The sequence below is a fragment of the Phocoena sinus genome, chromosome 2 (genome assembly GCF_008692025.1).
Source record: "Phocoena sinus isolate mPhoSin1 chromosome 2, mPhoSin1.pri, whole genome shotgun sequence".
Lineage (NCBI taxonomy): Eukaryota > Metazoa > Chordata > Mammalia > Artiodactyla > Phocoenidae > Phocoena > Phocoena sinus.
The window spans coordinates 62,347,650-62,365,992 of record NC_045764.1 but is presented as its reverse complement, the minus strand read 5'-3'; the positions used below and the strand labels follow the sequence as shown (position 1 = coordinate 62,365,992).

General features: G+C 55.1%; 1 protein-coding gene across 2 annotated transcripts in view; it reads left to right on the top strand.

Annotated features, from left to right (window-relative positions):
- The window catches only part of CD276 (CD276 molecule), a 35,295-nt gene extending 18,660 nt beyond the window's left edge, over positions 1–16,635 (top strand). Inside the window, exons 4-10 of one of the 2 annotated variants that reach the window (XM_032624545.1) lie at positions 107–421; positions 1,029–1,367; positions 1,554–1,850; positions 5,485–5,619; positions 6,660–6,701; positions 8,066–8,101; positions 16,250–16,635. In XM_032624545.1, the coding sequence (XP_032480436.1) occupies positions 107–421; positions 1,029–1,367; positions 1,554–1,850; positions 5,485–5,619; positions 6,660–6,701; positions 8,066–8,101; positions 16,250–16,317 (1,232 nt within the window). In that variant the 3' untranslated portion in view covers positions 16,318–16,635. Of the gene's footprint in view, positions 1–106; positions 422–1,028; positions 1,368–1,553; positions 1,851–5,484; positions 5,620–6,659; positions 6,702–8,065; positions 8,102–10,332; positions 11,739–16,249 lie in introns of those variants that run through there. The other variant, XM_032624547.1, reaches the window with a different exon arrangement.
- Positions 16,636–18,343: the final 1,708 nt, after the last annotated feature.

Here is an 18,343-nt window from a genome sequence, read left to right as displayed (position 1 = left end):
AGGGCTGACCCGTGTCCTCACAGCCCCAGGCACCTTTCCCCTCCACTGTGTCCCGCTGCCCTTGCCTTACGTTGACCTCTGCCCTCTACCCTCTGCTCCCCTCCAGCCCCCTACTCAAAGCCCAGCATGACCCTGGAGCCCAACAAGGACCTGAGGCCCGGGGACACGGTGACCATCACGTGCTCCAGCTACCGGGGCTACCCCAAGGCCGAAGTGTTCTGGCAGGATGGGCAGGGTGCGCCCTTGACCGGCAACGTAACCACGTCGCAGACGGCTAAGGAGCAGGGCTTGTTCGACGTGCGCAGTGTCCTGAGGGTGGTGTTGGGCGCTAATGGCACCTACAGCTGCCTGGTGCGCAACCCCGTCCTGCAGCAGGACGCTCATGGCTCTGTCACCATCACACCGCATAGAAACCCCACAGGTTTTTGTTTTGTTTTCTTAAATGTCCCCCTGGGGGTGGTGGTGGTCCTGTGTGCGGGGGTCACGGTATCTGAATCTAGCTCCATACCTTCAGTCTCTCGGAACAGTGAGATGCCTAATAATAATAACGGAAAAGATAAACAGGGTGCATAGGCGGCAATCTAACCGTGGTGGGAGTGGGTGAGGGTGATGATTACAGGTCCTCTCAGCTCTCTGGGTCCCCTGACTCCAGGGCTCTGGAAACCTCTGGAGAGAATGGAGAAGCATTCAGATCTCAGAAGAGAGTGGAAGGATAGGAGAGGGAAATGGATCCTGGTGGAAAGGGGAGTTTTGCTAGGGCTGGAGGCTGCTCTAGGCCGGGTCCCCCCCTCCCCCCGCCCCGGGGATGGACCTTTTCAGGCCAAGGCTAAACTGCTGTGATTCTTGTCAGAAGATTAGGGAGACTCCACGTCTGGAAGTGCTGAGGCTTAATCTGTTTTTAGGTCTGGGGAGAAAATGGGAAGATGGAATGGGACCTGGGGGTTGATGGAGGAGCAGGATGCTGGGGGGTGGTAGCCCAGAGTGTCGGCGTCCCTCCTCACTGCCTGCCGCTCCAACCTCGCCCTCAGGCGCTGTGGAAGTCCAGGTTCCCGAAGACCCCGTGGTAGCCCTCGTGGGCACTGACGCCACCCTGCGCTGCTCTTTCTTGCCCGAGCCCGGCTTCAGCCTGGCACAGCTCAACCTCATCTGGCAGCTGACAGACACCAAACAGCTGGTGCACAGCTTCGCCGAGGGCCGCGACCAGGGCAGCGCCTATGCCAATCGCACTGCGCTCTTCCCAGACCTGCTGGCTCAGGGCAACGCGTCCCTGAGGCTGCAGCGCGTGCGCGTGGCTGATGAGGGCAGCTTCACCTGCTTCGTGAGCATCCGGGACTTCGGCAGCGCCGCGGTCAGCCTGCAGGTGGCAGGTGAGAGCCGCGAAGGGGAGGGCGTCCCCTCCCTTTGGCACACTCCTCATACTTCCCGCAGCCCCTTTACCCGCTGACCCAGGACTGACCCGTGTCCTCACAGCCCCAGGCACCTTTCCCCTCCACTGTGTCCCGCTGCCCTTGCCTTACGTTGACCTCTGCCCTCTACCCTCTGCTCTCTTCCAGCCCCCTACTCAAAGCCCAGCATGACCCTGGAGCCCAACAAGGACCTGCGGCCCGGGGACACGGTGACCATCACGTGCTCCAGCTACCGGGGCTACCCCGAGGCCGAAGTGTTCTGGCAGGATGGGCAGGGTGCGCCCTTGACCGGCAACGTAACCACGTCGCAGATGGCTAACGAGCAGGGCTTGTTCGACGTGCGCAGTGTCCTGAGGGTGGTGTTGGGCGCTAATGGCACCTACAGCTGCCTGGTGCGCAACCCCGTCCTGCAGCAGGACGCTCATGGCTCTGTCACCATCACAGGTAGGGGCAGACGAACAGCTGGGGAAGGATAGAGGGGGCCGTTGCCTTTTATCTGGACCCTGAGCTGGAATTTAGGTAGGCTTGGCTGGTCAGAAGACTTAAAACATTTTCATACATTTCAGGTGTTTCAGACTCTACTCCAAGAAGTCCTTAAGGGACTTGCTTTATCGAGCTGATAGGAATCAGTTGTAGTGTTTGCCCTTCTAAGAGTGTCTTAGGTGGTACTTGTGCTTCTTGTACAGGGAACTGAGTACCTGCCTGGATCTGGAGGTGTGGGCGGGAGTTCTGGAGCAGCCACAAGGCATGGCTCTGGAGTGCTTTCCTACGGGAACCTCTCCAAGTGCTGGGAAGGTGTTGCTACATCACCATCTGATGCTGGGCACCATCTGACTGAGAGGCCCTGAGAGACAGCTGGGCCTCTCCAGGTGGCCATACCCCTCACCCCATCAACGTCAGCTCTCCTGATGGAGTTGAGCGGGACCCAGGCAGCCTTGGGAACAGCCGGGCTCTCTCTGCTGCCCCCATGTGGTCAAACACTAGATCAACGCAGCCCCTTTGGCAGTTGCCGGAATCTCTGGTTTTGGGGTCCTAGCCCAGACGCACTTCCCTTCCTTTTATTGCCCACCTGAGTGGCACTCAGGTGAAGCGGGCTCAGGCCCACACTCAGGCCAGGAGAGGCAGTCTTAATCCTTGTTTGGACCTCATTCTGGCTCCTCTGTCCCTCCTCATGGGCCACCTAAGCTTTCCCAGGGGTCTCCCCGCATTCTCTGGGGTCAGGACAGCACGTTCTGTCCATCTGGTTCTCCTATTTTCTCTTCCATGACTTCCACCCGACCCACAGCCCATGCAAGTCCTAATCCCCCTGGTGGCCAGTTTCTGCATAAGCCTCTAGATTCACAGATTTATTCCTATCTTCCTGTTGCCCCCACTTACATGGACATTACGTGGCCTTCACTTCTGCAAGCTCAGAGGCAGTGCCCATCACACTTGCCTTCTAGAAATTCAGGCTCATTCCTCCTTCTCTTTTAGGGTTTTCCTTCTGGCAAGGCTGTGTTCCCTCTGCCCACCCCCTCCCCAAGATTGATCCCACCCTCTTTCTGGAGACTCTCAGGTCTGTACTTTCTGGGGAGGAGTCACTGCCCTGGGCTGTTGGATATCCCGAGGGGTCTCTTTGACCTTTTAGAGAACAGTATATGGTCTGATGTATCCACAGGAGAGAATCAGAAATATTAGAGCAGGATTGACAGAGAATGTGAAACTTTCAGAGAAGGGGGGGTGGTCAGAATGGGCTGGAGTTTCAGGAGAAGTCTCTAGGGACAGGTGAGAGTTGAGGGGACCCTGAAGGATTGGTGAACTCTGTGATAATTTGCACACTGAGCTGAATTGGATACTTGCCACACTGTGTAGAAAGGGCTTGTGAATATAAATGTGGTTATACTCCTGTACCTGAAGATGCAGGTCTGAGCCCTACTCTGTCCTTGACTGGTGGGATGAGGGCAAGGCTGACCTGTGCTCCAGGCACCAACAACAGCCTAGAGGTGGACATAGCAAGAGCCCCTCCTCCTGGGTACTTCTGTGGCTCTGCTCCATGCTTTGTTGCAGGAGCCCCACCCTGGGATCCCCAGGGGTTTCTTCAGTGTGCTTCATAGACCGGCCTCTCATGTCAGCTGCCATCCTCCTTTCCTGCTCACTGGGGACATTTACCCCACCTAAGAGAAAATTCTTTATTGAAAATTTCAGTAGCTGACATTTAAAGTGCTTTCATTTCACAGATGAGGAAACTGGAACCCAGAGAGAAGAGAGAACTTTCCCAAGGCCACAGGCTAGCACAGTGGCTCTGACTCTTTCGGTGATTAGACACCTCTCTGAAAATTGGATACATGATAAATGCAGTCACTTGCATTTAAGTTTTGAGGGTTTGTGGCCCCTCTAAACTCAAACACGGGGGTCTGTGGACCTTGGCTCCGGCAGCCTGCCGTGAGCAGAGGAACCGGAACCAGAATGCAACTTTTAGCCTCTCAGCCTAATTTTCTCTCCTCCCCACCACCCAGCCTCCTGTTTTTGTGAGAGCAAGTCTGGCCTACTTTGGAGCCCTTGGCCTGTATTTTGCTTCAGGCAGCTTTGAGCCTTGTTAAACACTCTGGGATTGAGACTTTCAGTCCTCCAGCCTGGTCTCTCCCACACCTGGGGGTGCTGTATGTGGAGGGGGCTTTATGGAGCAAACACTGGACACGGAGCCTGGAGATGCAGGTCTGAGCCCCGCTCTGTCCTTGACTGGTGGGATGAGGGCAAGTCTGACCTGTGCTCCAGGCACCAACACCAGCCTGAGGGTGGACATAGCAAGAGTCCCTCCTCCTGGGTATTTCCGTGGCTCTGCTTTCCTGCGGGGGCCCCACCCTGGGATTCCCAGAGGTCCCTTCCATGAGCATCAGGGACTGACCCTCCAGGCCCCTCGTATCAGCTCCTGTCCTCCTCCCCTGCTCCTGCTCGTCAGGGTGATGGGTCCCTTTGCTGCCAATATCCGGAGCGGCAGCGTTGCCAGCCATGCCCGTTCAAAGTGACATTGGCTGCAGATCCCTGCATCTGTGTCACGGTCTCCACTGCCCAAGGGTTCATGGCACTGCTGTCTGCTCTGACAGCACCTTCTGCAGGAGCTGCCTTCCCCCTGGCTTTTGTTAGATTTGTTGTCTCCAGGGCCTCTCTCTGCTCAGGACCCCGCGTGGGTCCTGGGACTGGGCTGGAGGATGGTATGCTCAGAACAGCTGCTGGCCCTGACCCAGGCGAGGGTGGCTCAACTCCTTCCCTCTGCCCTGAGATAGCTAACAGGGGGGGCCCTCAGCGTTTCACAGAAACATTCCCCTGGCAAGTCTCCTCCTCTTGGGTAAACCCAGAGCCTTCACTCTGGCACCCTCGGTGTCCGCCCTCATCTTTACACGGGAATCGGCAAACATCTTCTGTCAAGGGCTGGATAATGTATATTTTAGGTTTTGTGGGCCACGTACCATCTTTGTAGCTACTGCTGCTGCTGCCTCTCCTTTTGTTGGTAACCCTTTACAAATCATTAACTCAAGGGTTGTACAAAAACAGGCCACAGGCCAGATTTGGCCCACGGGCTGTAGTTTGCCAACTCCTGATCTATAAGATGGGGGGGGCGGGTATCACCAGGTGGGACTGGGGTAATCAGGGAGGGCCTCCCGAGGAGGAATCGTAAGCTAGATGGGGAGCAGCTTTTAGGTGGAGGAAACTGACAGCAACGGTGAGGGGGCTGGAAGGAGCCTCTGCAGAGAACGGTTAGGACACCAGTTTGGCTACAGCAGTGGAATTACAAAGAAGAAGACTGAAGCACTATTCTCATGTCAGTAGGGAGCCATGGAAGGTTCTTGAGCATCAACCACAGACTCTTCAGCCTTCCCAGGTTGAGGCCTGTCCACAGCAGCCACGGCTGTCAGGGTTTAGAGGGTGTATGGTTGGGCAGGGAAGGGGCCCGGGAACTTAAGTAAGCTCTCTTCATGGTGTCGGGGCCCAGTGAGGGTAGGAGCCCCTGTTCACACCTTGGAGGCAGAGGGGCTGTCCTCAGGGCCACTGGGGGCCAGGCATGACAGTCTCTCTCCGTTCTCCCCATCTCCCCTCCCAGGGCAGCCCATGACATTCCCCCCTGAGGCCCTGTGGGTGACCGTGGGGCTCTCTGTCTGTCTCGTCGCACTGTTGGTGGCCCTGGCCTTCGTGTGCTGGAGAAAGATCAAACAGAGCTGTGAGGAAGAGAACGCAGGTGAGTGAGAGGGGGGTGTGCGTGTGTGCGCGTGTGTGTCTCTGGGTATGTTAGTGTGTCTGTGACATCAGCGTGTCACTTTGCAGTGACAGAATGAGTGTGGGTGTGCAAATGCAGCTAGACTGTGTGTGTGTGTGTGATCTTGAGGCCGAACATGTGTTGTGAACAAGTGTGAGCCTGCCCGGGAGTGTGCAGACATGGCGGGATGAGTGTGGGTATGAGTGTGACTGGGAGTGAGTGGTGGATGTGTGACAAGGGGATGGATGTGTCTGTGCAAACAAGCGTGACTGTGAGAGCCTGTGTCACATGGGAGTGTCTGTGAGTGAAAGCACATGGAACTCGCGTAGCACGAGCGTGGCTGCATCGTGGGTTTGCTGTCACCGTGAGGGGGTGTGTCTGCCTCCAGGTGGGGCAGAGTCTGAAGCAGCCGCTGTTTGCTTGGGCTGGGGGGTCAGCAGCAGTTGACTTTGGTGATTGGTAGGTGGTTTGACCTTGATAGGTAAGTTGACTCTAGTGAGTGGTGGGTGAGTGAGTGGACATTGGTGAGTGGGTGAGTTGACCCTGGTGGGTGGTATGTGGGTGAACATGAAAGTAGACGGTGAGGGGTGGGAGATGACTGGGTGTCAGGAAGGAGAGCATATGTGAACGGAGAGGAGACTGGTCAGTTGGAACAGGTGGGTGGCTGCCTGTGTGGCAGGTGGCTGGGCAGGCTGCGGAAGGATGAGGAACCATAGACGGGTGGGTATGCACGTTGGAGGGGGTGGCTGACTGGGTTGGTGAGTGAGTGGACGGTGGGTGATGAGGCTGGTGGATGGTGGAGGGGCAAGTAGATGGTCCTTGGCCAGGTGAGTGGTGGGCTCCAGGCTGGGGTCCCTTTCGTCCTGCCACAGAACTCTGCTCTGTGCTGGTCTCTGACCCTGTGTCCAGCATTTGGACCACAGACCAGGCCTGCTCAGCCCCATTTACCTGCTCTCGTGCTCCCGGGAGCAGAAGTTCAGTGATGAAAGTGGGGCTGAGGAAGTTTTGGTTCACTCTTCCAGGCGCTGAGGACCAGGATGGGGATGGAGAAGGATCTAAGACGGGTAAGTCTGAGCTAAGAGCTGACACTGGACAGGGGAGAGGACTCCAGCGTCTGGAGGGGCCACGTTCACTTGAAGGTTTGAATGAAGTGTGTCCCGGGGACTGAGGCTCCCAACCTAGGTGCGTCTGTCTTTGCTCAGTGTTAGACCTCAGGCAGGTCTCCCGGGTGCTGATTCGTGTCTCCTGCCTCTGCCTTTACCCGCCTACCAGGCTACTCAACCCTGAGGGACCTGCACTGTGTTAGTCTGGTGGCTTCCTAGGGGTGGAGTGAGGGCTCAGGAGACAGGGCAGCCTGGGTTTTAGTTCCAGCTCCAGCTCATATAAGCTGAGTGGCCTTGAGCAAGTCACTTTGCCTCTCTGGGTCTCAGTCTCCTCCTAACTGCTCCCTTCATAGGTTCTGTGGGTTAAATTAAATGAGATCATGTATCTAAAGGGCCTAGTGTCATACCTGGCACCTGTAAGGGCTCCATACTTTGCAGTCCTGTTATTAGGACTGTATTATCAGCCTGACACAGTCCCACTCTGCTTAGAGGCTGTGTGACTTTGGTCAAAGTGCTTTGTTCCTCTGGGCTTCAGTTTCTCATCTGTAAAATGTCGTCCTGCCCTGATGGCACCAGAGGGCCATTTTGAAGCTATCTCGAGTGACTTTGCAAAGGGCATGGCGTGAGCCTGGAGCCCAGCGGGGGCTGGAGGCCTCACTGCCTTCTCTTCCCTGGGCTTCTTAGCTGGGGGAGGCAGGTTCCCACTGAGCCATTTGGGATGGTGCCAGTTGACACAGCTTCCCCCCAACACCCGCAGAAGGAAGGGCAGGAAATAGACCCCTGGGGACTGCTGTAAATTATGTCAATTAATTCTCTGCCTTTGGTGTCCCCGGGTGTGGCCAGTGTGGAGACAGCCCTGGGATCAGGCCTCATTTTTCATGCTCGGAGGCAGGTATAATTGGCAGAAGGGAGGGAGTGGGGAGAAGAGGGAGGCTTAGAGAGCACTGGGTCCCAGTTCTGCACAATCCCAGGCCCACCGGGGGACACTTGCAGCCTCCTTCAGTGCCTCACTTCACCCTATTTGTAGAGCCAGCTCAGCGTACTCTCACATCTCCAGCTCGTAGGAGGGCCGGGGAGTTGTTCCCATTATAGAGATGCAGAAAACTGAGGCCCTGTGACAAGCCACAGAGTGGAGCTGGGACTTGGGATAGCAGCCGAGGGCCCCTTTTCTGGTGCTGTGATGTTGTGCTCACCCTCTCAACTGTGCCTTCTCCCAGTTCTTCTCGCCTTTATGTCTTCCTTGGCTCCTGTTTCTCTGCCCAACACCCTACCCCACCACTTTTCACGGTGCCCCCCTCACTGTGTACTCCTTCCTTTTTTTGCAGCCCTGCGGCCTCTGAAACACTCTGAAAGCAAAGAAGGTAAAGACACGTGGTGTTTGAGATCGTGTGTCTCTGCGTTTGCGCCTGTGTTTGAGATCGTGTGTCTCTGCGTTTGTGCCTGTGTGTAGGAGGCTGGGGAGGGTTGTTGTTGATGGGGGTGATTATCACCCTTCACTGCTGCCCTGAGGCTCCCTCCCCAGAAGAGCAGCCTCGATTCCCCCCGTTGAAATGGCAGAGAAACCAAGGTCCCCGCTGCTCTAACAGGACGCAAATATGATAGAGGCTTAACCAGGACAGGAGTCGAGGTTGTCTTAAGGCCACTGGTGCCCTGGAACCAACTTCCGCTACCTGGTTTCTGTCTTCTTCCACTCAAAGCTTCCAGCCCCAGGTCCGGAGTAGCTGCTCCAGCTCCCACAGCCCCTCCAGAAGTAAGGGGGAAAGAGGAGAGGGAGGGGACATTTTCTTCTAGGGCTTGACTAGAAATAGCTCCCGTCACTCCCGTTTATATCCATTTGTCAGAACCTAGTCACATGACTCCTAACTCAAGTGAGGCTCGGAAATGTGGTTTTCAGCTAGACAGCCACGTTCCTGGTACGTAGTCAGTGGTTAGTAAGTATTAGCAATCATTATTATTTAGATTACTGTAACATCAGCAGTTACATTAGCAAGTGGTTGGTTGGAGGTTAGTTTAGTTTGAGATTCTTCCTTATTAAAAGTAACCAAGAGGGCTTCCCTGGTGGCGCAGTGGTTGAGAGTCCGCCTGCTGATGCAGGGGACATGGGTTCGTGCCCTGGTCCGGGAAGATCCCACATGCCGTGGAGTGGCTAGGCCTGTGAGCCATGGCCGCTGAGCCTGCACGTCCAGAGCCTGTGCTCCACAACGGGAGAGGCCACAACAGTGAGAGGCCCGCGTACCACAAAAAAAAAAAAAAAAAAGTAACCAAGAGCCACACCTACGTATGTGTGTTTGTGTGTAAATATGTGTGTGTGTCTGTGTGTGTGTGTCTGTGTGCGTGTGTATTTTGAACAAACTGTTCCTTGATGCAGACTTGTCATTAAATATGAGTGGCTTCCAGCTAGAAAATCAAAGGTTTTGGGACCTTAATTTTTGGCCAGAGGTTATGGAGCCTTAAATAATTTTCAGGTTGCCTTGTTGTCCCTGTTAGGAAATAAACTTTCACCAAGTCCCCGGAGGCTCATCCCTGCATTTAGCTTTTCTTTGGGAAGAAAGGAAGGAAGGACATAGGCCCTGTGCTCAGGAAACTCCCAGAGGTGGGGGGCAGTGGGGCCCTCAGAAACCTGTGCAGAATTCATGATAAAAGCTGGGTGAGGGGGTCTTAAGAAAGGCAGCGTCATGCAGAAGAAAGAGCCCCCTAGGGGAGACCTCGCTTTAAGTCTCTGCCCATAACCTTCCAGGGGGGTTCCTGTCACACCTCCCTTACGAGATGCCAAGGTGCCAAATGCAGAAGTGCTCCGTAAAGCAAGTCCTTCAAAATGCTGTAGAACGTCCCATGGCAGGAGTGGAGGCCTGTGTTGGGGTCTGGAGGGATGGAGATAAATTATCCACCTCCCCGTTGTCCTGAACCAAATGAGGCATAGAAGGATCGAGCAGATGGAGATCAAAACGTCAGCCTGGGTGTGTGGAGCAGGGGGCCGCCTGACCCTGCTCCCCAGTGTGGCAGCCTGGCTCCCTGGTCTCTGGCCAGGCTGGACAAGCACAGAGGCAGTCCCCAGAAGGGAGAGCTACTCTTCCAGGGACAGATGGAGCCCAAAGGATGGGAGAGGGAGGGGCAGGGTCACACATGCCCCGGTCCATCTTCTAAACTCTCCGTGCAGGTCAGGGAGTGGAGTGAGGCCAGGGGTGTGAATCTATGGGGTGAAGAAGATGGATCAAAGGACAGGGAGGGTGTGGGGGCAGAGTTGGGAAGGGAAGAGTGTGCCAGACAGAGGGGAGGGTTGTGTGCAGGGTGGGTGAACCCCTGGGGATTGAGAAAGAGGCTGGCAAGGATTGGGCAGTCTCCCCCAGGCACCCTCGTGGTCTGTCTGATGCCCAGCTGCTCTGTGTGAGTGTGTGTGTGTGTGTGTGTGTGTGTGTCTGAGCCTCAAGGGCAGTGATGCAGGGGGCTGCTAGTCAGACTGCTGGGCCCTGTCACATATACTCTTCCCCTTGAGTATGTGACCACATCCCTGGAGTTCTGGCACGCTCCCGACAGTAGAACTCCTGCATTTAATGCTCTCCCCTCTTTTTCTCCTTCCCATCATGAAATGCAGATGATGGACCAGAAATAGCCTGACCACGAGGACCAGGGAGCTGCTGCCCTGCCCTGGGGCTCCCACCTCTGGCTGCACTGGGGCCTCAGTGTGAGCCCTAGGCTGGGGGCTTCTCTGCCCTTAAAAGATGGCTTCTACTCTAGCGGGTCTACTCATTCTGCAAAGGACACGATACATAGACCTCCCCGCAGCCTTATTTCTCCGATGGACATGATTCCCAAGTCATCCTGCTGCCTTATTTCTCCAGTGACATGATACATAAATCATCCTGCCGCCTTATTTCTCCAATGGATATGCTACATGGACCAGCTGGCTGCCTTTTTTCTTCAAAGATGTGATACACAGTCACCAATTATCACTTCTCAGCCTTTTCTCCCACCTGCCCATAATTCTGTCTCCTCTGACAGGGCCACTGCAGCCTTAGCATTTCCTCGAGTCTAGAGGCTTCTCCTTCTGCTCTGTCCCTAAAGTTGGCCTTTCCCCTGTCCTACTAAGTGAAGACAGGGCCCCTCCCCCAGGCATGCAGACATGCAGGTACACGTGCTGGAACACGTGAAGACCTCCCCTGGCCCCGTCTCTTCTGTGGCGCCCTGGGCTGTGCCCTGTGAGCCCCACCTTCTGCCCGCCCTCCCCACGGGAAGCACGTGCTGGTCACACTGGGTCTCTGGGCGGCTGTGTGGGCCCCCTTGGGGTCAGCTTCTGTCCCTCTGCTTTTCCTGACTTCCCTTTCGTTTATCCACTCAAGGAATGTTCACTGAGCATCTATGGGGTGTCAGCGCTATGTTAGGTGCTGGGGACCCCACATGAGAAGACAAGCCCCTCCCTAAGGAGCTTGCCCTTCAGCTGGGAAACCCGTGAGGAAAGAGTGGTTGTGAGGGGCTCCTGCCTGGCTCGCTACTGTACTCCTCTCCTGTACTGCATTTCCCTGGATACCTCACTCCCATCCCATCCCTAATCCTTACCCAGAACAGAGGGTGGGGGCAGAAACCTGGAGAGAGGGACAAAGCCTCTCACCACGACTGGAGAATCTGATGGTTTCCAAAGTGTCTTTCTAGGCATGAGCAGGGGGGCAGGCGGCCAAGGCCTGACAGACCCCGGGAAGCTGAGAGCCGCAGCACAGGGGAAGCCTGGGGCCTCTCCTCGCTGGCTGGAGCTTGGGGGCAGGGACAGCCCCCTCTCCCACCATGGTGCTATTCTGGGGCTGGGCAGCCACTTCCTGGCTTGTCTCTGGCCGGTCCCCAGCCTCCAGTGGAGTAAACTTCTGATGATCTGATGTCCTCTTGTTGACATCCCTCCCTTCACCAGGAATGAAAGATGTGGGGATTTCTAATTTAAATATGGGACTCTGAGGAACTTTGTTAACTGGTGGTGTATTTTGGGAAAAATAAACGCCTTTGTAGAAAGCTTTTTCTCTGCAAAATGTGTGGCAGTAGGGCGGGCAGCGGGACTTGGCAGGAAGGGTTCCCTTCTGGACGTTTGAAGCCAGAGTAGGGATACCTGGATCTCCTTACTGTCACTGTCCTTAAGTCATGGGGTCTCCATGACCCCCTCTCTAGCCTCAGTTTCCCCCTTGGTAAAGTGATGTTGGCTGTCCAGAAAGCCAGGCCCTTTGGTCACTTTTGGGGGCTCCACCCTGAAATAGCTTTATCTCAGAAGACTAATAGCTGTGTCTCAGAAGACTCAGACCTCAGGCTTGTTTAAGGGCTAATGCCCCCATTTCATGGATGGGGAAGCTGAGACCCAATAAGAAGCTGACACAGGAAAGGAGCTCTGTGTGCTGTTCTTGGCTGACCCAGTGGAATGGGCACCAGGCCCGAGTCAGAGGTCCGGGTCCAGGACCTAGTTCTACCCTGTGATCCTGAGCTGGGCATTTAGCTTCTCTGGGCCTTAGTTTTCTTATATGAAAAATGGGCCTGAGGTTTTCACCACCTTCCGGCTCCAAAGACTGGGAAGAGGGGTTGAATGTGGCAGGCAAACAGTTTCCAGAGAACCGGGTTCAGGGACCTGGGAGCCTGCAGAGTGCACAGGGCTCATTTGCCCCGGGTGCCAGGGTCTCAGAACTGGCCAGCCAGTCAGTCCCCGAGCTCTGCAGGCCCTGGGGCAGCTGGAGGAGACCGGGCTGGGGGTCAGGACACTTGACATTTTTTTCCCAGCTCTGCTACTATCTTGTGACCAAGTCCTTCATCCCCCTAAACCTTCATTTCCTTATCTATTAAGAAGGGGTGACGAGTCCTCTTCTGAAAAGTATGTGGCATTCTTTACAAACTGGGGTGCTTCTTCTAAAGTCGATGACCCTGGGGATGAGATCTTGCTAGAAGTCCCACCCCTGGTCGTCTGGGTGGGTTTTAGAATCAAAAGCCTTGTGCTGAGGCTCTGCCTTTGCCCCTTATCTCCCCCTGTGCCCTTGAGCGTGTTCTCACCTCACCAGGCATCAACCCCACTTGTAAGGTGGGGACAACAGTAGTTCTTTTTTCATAGGATCGTTGCGAGGGTTGGACGAAGCAGGAAGAAGACACTACAAACTGTAAAGTGCTGGGCACGCGTGACGGCTTATCTTGCCCTCCCCGCAGTCGGGCTGCACACGCTTGCTCCCTCCATGATTTTGTAGATGGAGGACAGTGACCCAGAGCAAGCTGTCTGAACCTCAGTTTGCCCATCAGTAAAACAGGCACGGTAACCGGTGCTTTTTCTCTCCGACAGGGCGGCTCAGACATGATGCTGTATCAAATACTCAAGGGAGGGATCCGGCAGGTGTGGGACTTCCCTGGGGGCTGGAGAGTGAGGAAGGTGGCCACTAAGTCCCCTGGTGACTGGGGCCCCAGAGAGCAGTACTTTTAGCTGCCTTCCTGGGCAAAACTCCAACTCCTGCGTTTTAATGGAGAAATAATTCTCACAGTGTGACAAGCTGTAGCCTGCAGGTGTCACATCCATATTAAAGAGGGGACAGAGCAAGGGTTCATTTTCCTGGCTTGAGGTGTGACCAGAATTCACCTCCAGGACCATATGTAACCAAGGCTGTGAAGACCAATTAGTGGCCCTGACTACTCAGGAGGAGGGGACTGGGTGTATGTGGGGGGGGGGTGCCCTACCTTTCTCTACCTGCTTGCTTCCTCTTCAGAGCACTCTGCTTCCACTCACAGGCAGGGACGGCACCTTCCATGGGGCCTGTTCAGGGAGAGGCACCTGACCTTGCTCATCCCGGGAGGTGGTTGCCAAGTGGGATGCTGCTGGTACCTGTGGGCCAATGAGCAGAGACCCTGGCAGATTCTGAGCTGGGCAATGGCCAAAGATCTTGATGCAAGGCCCAAGTCTTAAACTGAGACATGAAGCCAAAGTTTGCTCCGAGGAGTCCAAAACCCAGGCCTCCAAGTGCAGGGCACTCACAGAGGGGCAGGAGCGGAGCTGCCGTGAAGTGAGCAGCCGTAACGTAGAGAGCGTGGGGGGGGCAGAAGCTTCAAACACCACAAACGCAAACAATACGGAAATGTATAGAGTGGCTGTGTTTACCTCCAGTCCCCCCACTCAGAGGGAAGCACTGCTAAGGGTTCGATAGCCTTCCAGCCTCTTCCCCAGGCTTTTCACACATTTAGAAAAATGAAGATCGTACATACGGTTCTGCAACTCTTTTTCTGTTTTCTTTACCATTTTCTCAAGTCAGTTCTCTTTCTTCCCTTTTTTTTTTTTTTTTTTGCGGTACACAGGCCTCTCACTGCTGTGGCCTCTCCCGTTGCGGAGCACAGGCTCCGGACGCGCAGGCTCAGCGGCCATGGCTCACGGGCCCAGCCGCTCCGCGGCATGTGGGATCCTCCCGGACCGGGGCACGAACCCGTGTCCCCTGCATCGGCAGGCGGACTCTCAACCACTGTGCCACCAAGGAAGCCCCTGGGTTGCCTTTGTAGCCAGTCCCTGTGGCAGCAAGAACTTGTAAATGAAGAACACTTAGGGCCACTAGCAAAATGGATTCTAGACAGGGCAAAAATGGTGCTGAGAACTGCCGCCCCAGCCAGGCTCTCAGGGACTCCGCCACGGAGCCCGACTCAGCAGCAGACAGGGCCTGTGGGCCTCTCTTTCTCCCCCACCCGCCCTGCACCACCTTCCCCTTCATCACCTACCTTGTGGTGGCCCCGCCTCAGTTCCCCAGGAACTAGCGGTCTTCGTGGTTCTGGGACCCCAGTCTTGGAGGTGACTGCGTCTGCCTCTTGCTGGGTGGGGCGGGAGCAGCCGTCTGAGTGTGCGCTGGGCCTTGGGCTGAGCCCTGCATCCTGTACCCACCACACCTGACCACAGGAATGGGGCCACGTTCATCAGCATCTCACTGGATGCAGGTGCCTCAGGGCAAGTTAAATTCCCTGCACTTGTGTCTGAGGGTGTTCATGACCTGGCCATTTGGCTCCACCAGCTCCAGGTAATTATGGTGACACTATTTCACCACTAATGAGGTGGTGCTCATTAGAGCACAGGAAGCACTGGGGCTCATGGGGCGTGCACATCCCAGCCCTCAGAGACAGAGGGTCTGCGACCTTTGTCCCCAGCCTTTCCCCAGCACCTGAGAAGCAAAAGAACCCCCTCCCCTCAACTTCCCTCAGCTCATATGGTTTCTTCACCCCTATTGTCCTCCTCTGGACATGTTTCATTGTTGTCCCTTTCAGATGGAGGCCCTGCCATGGATCAAAATGTTTCAGCTCACAGTAGATCAGCCTCTCACCTCCTTGATCCTTGAGCTCCTAGTGATACAGCTCCAGATCACATTCGTCCAATGATTCTCAACCCTGGCTGCACCTTAGAATCACCTAAGAAAGTTTTATTAAGAGTAGTGCCTGGGCCCCACCCCTAGAAGTTCTGATGCAGCTGTTTGAGATCATTGCTAAATATTTGATGTGCGTACCCCAGGGGCTCCTGCCTAGCTTACAAGTTAATGAGAAATAGGATTCAGACAGACAGCCCTGAGCCGAGGCTTTGGAGACCAGGCACATGAGACAAGCCAGCTGTTCTCAGTGATGACTGAATCAGACCAAAGGGTATTTGTTTTCTCACTAAAGGAATCACAGACAATACAGGTGCAAGAAAGGTTAAAGGAAGCAATCTTGTTTAGTGTGGAGAAGAGAGGGGCCCTATTCCCTGTGTTGTGGGACCCAGAGGAGAGCAGGAACCCTGAGTTCCTACCCTTGGTCAGACCAGGCACCCAGGCTCCAGGGAAGTGAGAAAAGATGGGGTGTCAGGGATGATGACTCAGCCCCCTTCACCTGAGGACAGGAGAAACGGGGCTCCCTCCTCTTCCACTGCCTCCCCTTCTCCCTCCCTTGTCGCCCCAAGGCCTCCAGATGTGCACAGTCACATGGCAGGTTCTGGCTCCCTCCCTCCCTCCAGCACCACGAAGGGAAGGACCATCTGTCCTGCTCGCTGCAGCCCAGCAGTCTGTGTGCGTTTGCCAGGCTCAAGGAAGCGCCCTTCACGCTCTTCCTGTTTTGTTTCCTCCCTGCCTCAAACTTGCTTCTGCCCCAGGATATTCTGTGGCCTCCATGGTTCTGCAGACCTGCTCTATCCAGAGTGACAAGAGTATAGCATCTTTCCTCCTCCACTGCCTTCCACTACCCTCCTGCAAGGTCTCTGGCCTCTAGTCCTTCCTCAGTCTTAAAACTTACCTATCGGGAGTCTACCCGTCTAGTCGCATGATTCACAGACTGTCAGGCTCCCAGGGTCCTAGTCTGCACCCTATCCCATTCCCTTCCTGCCTCTTGTGTTTCAATATCCTCTCCTAAGCGGTTCCTGCAGAATGTGACCCCGTTCTCAGGGCGCTGGGAGTAAGGACCAACATGTGTCTCTGCCAGCCACTGAGCTGACATTTTGCCTTATTTGCTAAGATAATTTAGTGTAATTTGTTGCTAATGAATGAACGCGTTACTTCTTGTTCCTATAGCTTTCATAATTACTTTGAAGTCCACGTGCTCACTGGTGACAGCTTCAGCACACATTCTGAGAACCTGAAGCTGGCCAGGTTGCAGAGCAAGCTCAGCCTCCCTGGGTGACCACGCTGAGGGCTTTGGTGACCGGGGAGTCACGGCCAGGGTGCTGATTTCCTTGGTATCTCCATCCAGGCTGCCCTTCTGAGTGTCCGCCTGTCCACTGCAGCTGGAACGATCTGGGTCAGCCCTACAAGACAATGTGCTGGTGGCCAGGGACTCCAGACCTGGGGCATTTGTGGAGTGGGCTTGGCAATACTGGGAGAGAAGCCCATTTTGCTCTGTCTGGAGGATGGGTGATGAGGGAGAAGGGGACAGAGGTGATTGATGGAGCGGAAGAAGTTGTATACATCATATTCAGTCCTGTTTATAAAAGCCTTTGCTCAAGCTCTTCCTCCACTGGGTCTGCCCTCTCTCTTCTCTGCCTATGGAAATCCTATGTACTCCCTCCTGTGTATCCCCCTGGATCCCTGACTGCATCTCGGTGTTTCACAGCCATAATAAAGCCCTGGCTCCTTCGCTGCTCTCTGGGAGTTCATATCCTCCCTAGAGTAGGTCTGGATTTCCCTCACCCAGCCCAGAGCACAGAGCAGCCCCCGTCCTCTGGTACATTGCTGGCAGGGAAGTACCCAAACCACATTAATCCAGTCTCTGAATGGAATTCAGACTGAGGCTGAAGTTTATTTCTGCACCATCACCGAAAAAAGGATTTCCCAGCAAATGAATAATGTAAATGAGGCTGCCAAAGGGTGCTTAACCTATTTAAAGGAATAATCTATTTTAAAAATCTCTTAGACAGCACCTATTTACCCAGAAACAATTGATATGGTAATTGCGAGTCATTCTCTTTTTTTATTTACCAGAGAAGTTTCCCTAAGCTTCATGTTCACCCACTCCCAAGCTCTGTGTGGGGAATGCTACCGGCTAACCCTTGGGGTGCTGGGTACTCTGTGTCCTTGCAGGTCACAACTGCAAACTGAGGTCAAGAGCAGTAGCCCCCTTCCCTGGTTGACTGAGATGAAGAGAGATCGCCCAAAGGACAGAGGCTTCATGGCTGTCACCTCACCTGCACTTCTGTGATGTGAATGAATAGGTCTGAACAGATGGCCTCGGGCTCAGCCCAGACCAACAGAGAGGGGATAGGCGGTCAGACAGGGTGTGGCAGGGGTGGAGGGGTGCGGGAGGACAGAGATGCGCATGGGGAGGACTGCTCATTGCTCAGCTGAAGATGGCAGTAGAAGGAGCTCCAGGCTCGAGGGGGAGGCAGCCATGGCCCCCTGGGTACCAGCACTGCAGATCAATGTAATCCCTTGGCCTGCAGATCAATTCTGCTTTCTCAGGGTTTAATTGGCTTGTTGGCTTTGGCTTGTGGAAGAGAAAGAGGCTCTTACCCAAGGAGAGGAGCTGTGTCAGAGGCAGCCATGGCACCTCCATCCCTGCCCCACCTCCACAGAGGGATAATGGGGCAGGAGACACCATTCTTACCCCTTGCCCAGGTCCCTGAGCTGGGTTCTCCCTGCCCACTGGAGTGGGGCAAGGCTAGGCTGAGATGCCTGGGCTGAGGGGCTCCTGGGGATGGTTGTCTGGCTCTGTGCACCTGCTCTGGCTCTGTTGCTCCTGGTCTGATGTGGCTCTGGATGGGTATGTGCATGGGGAGAAGGGAGTAGATGCAGGAGTCGGGGGGAGGAGAGTGAAGGACAGCATCCACAAACCTGGGTACCTCAGCCTGCCCAGGAAGGGACCTCCTACCTCTTTCCCCTGTACCACTGAGTCAGAGAAGGGGAGCAGTTGCCCAGCAACTCAGAGCAGCATTCAGAGGAGGGCTCTTGCCCCAGCTCAGCGCTGGGTCCATAGGACTCTGTTATATTGCCTTCTGGGGTTCAATCTGAGGACAGGAACATGGCATCAGAGCACCCACCTTCACAAGGCAGGGAGGGCAGCCCAACAACGTGGGCTTCTCCTCTTTGCAGGCCCCACAGGGCCAGCCCCTCTGAGGGAGCAGATGTTTCATTGGTGGTGGTGGCAGTGGCGGCTGAGACCTCACAAGCCAT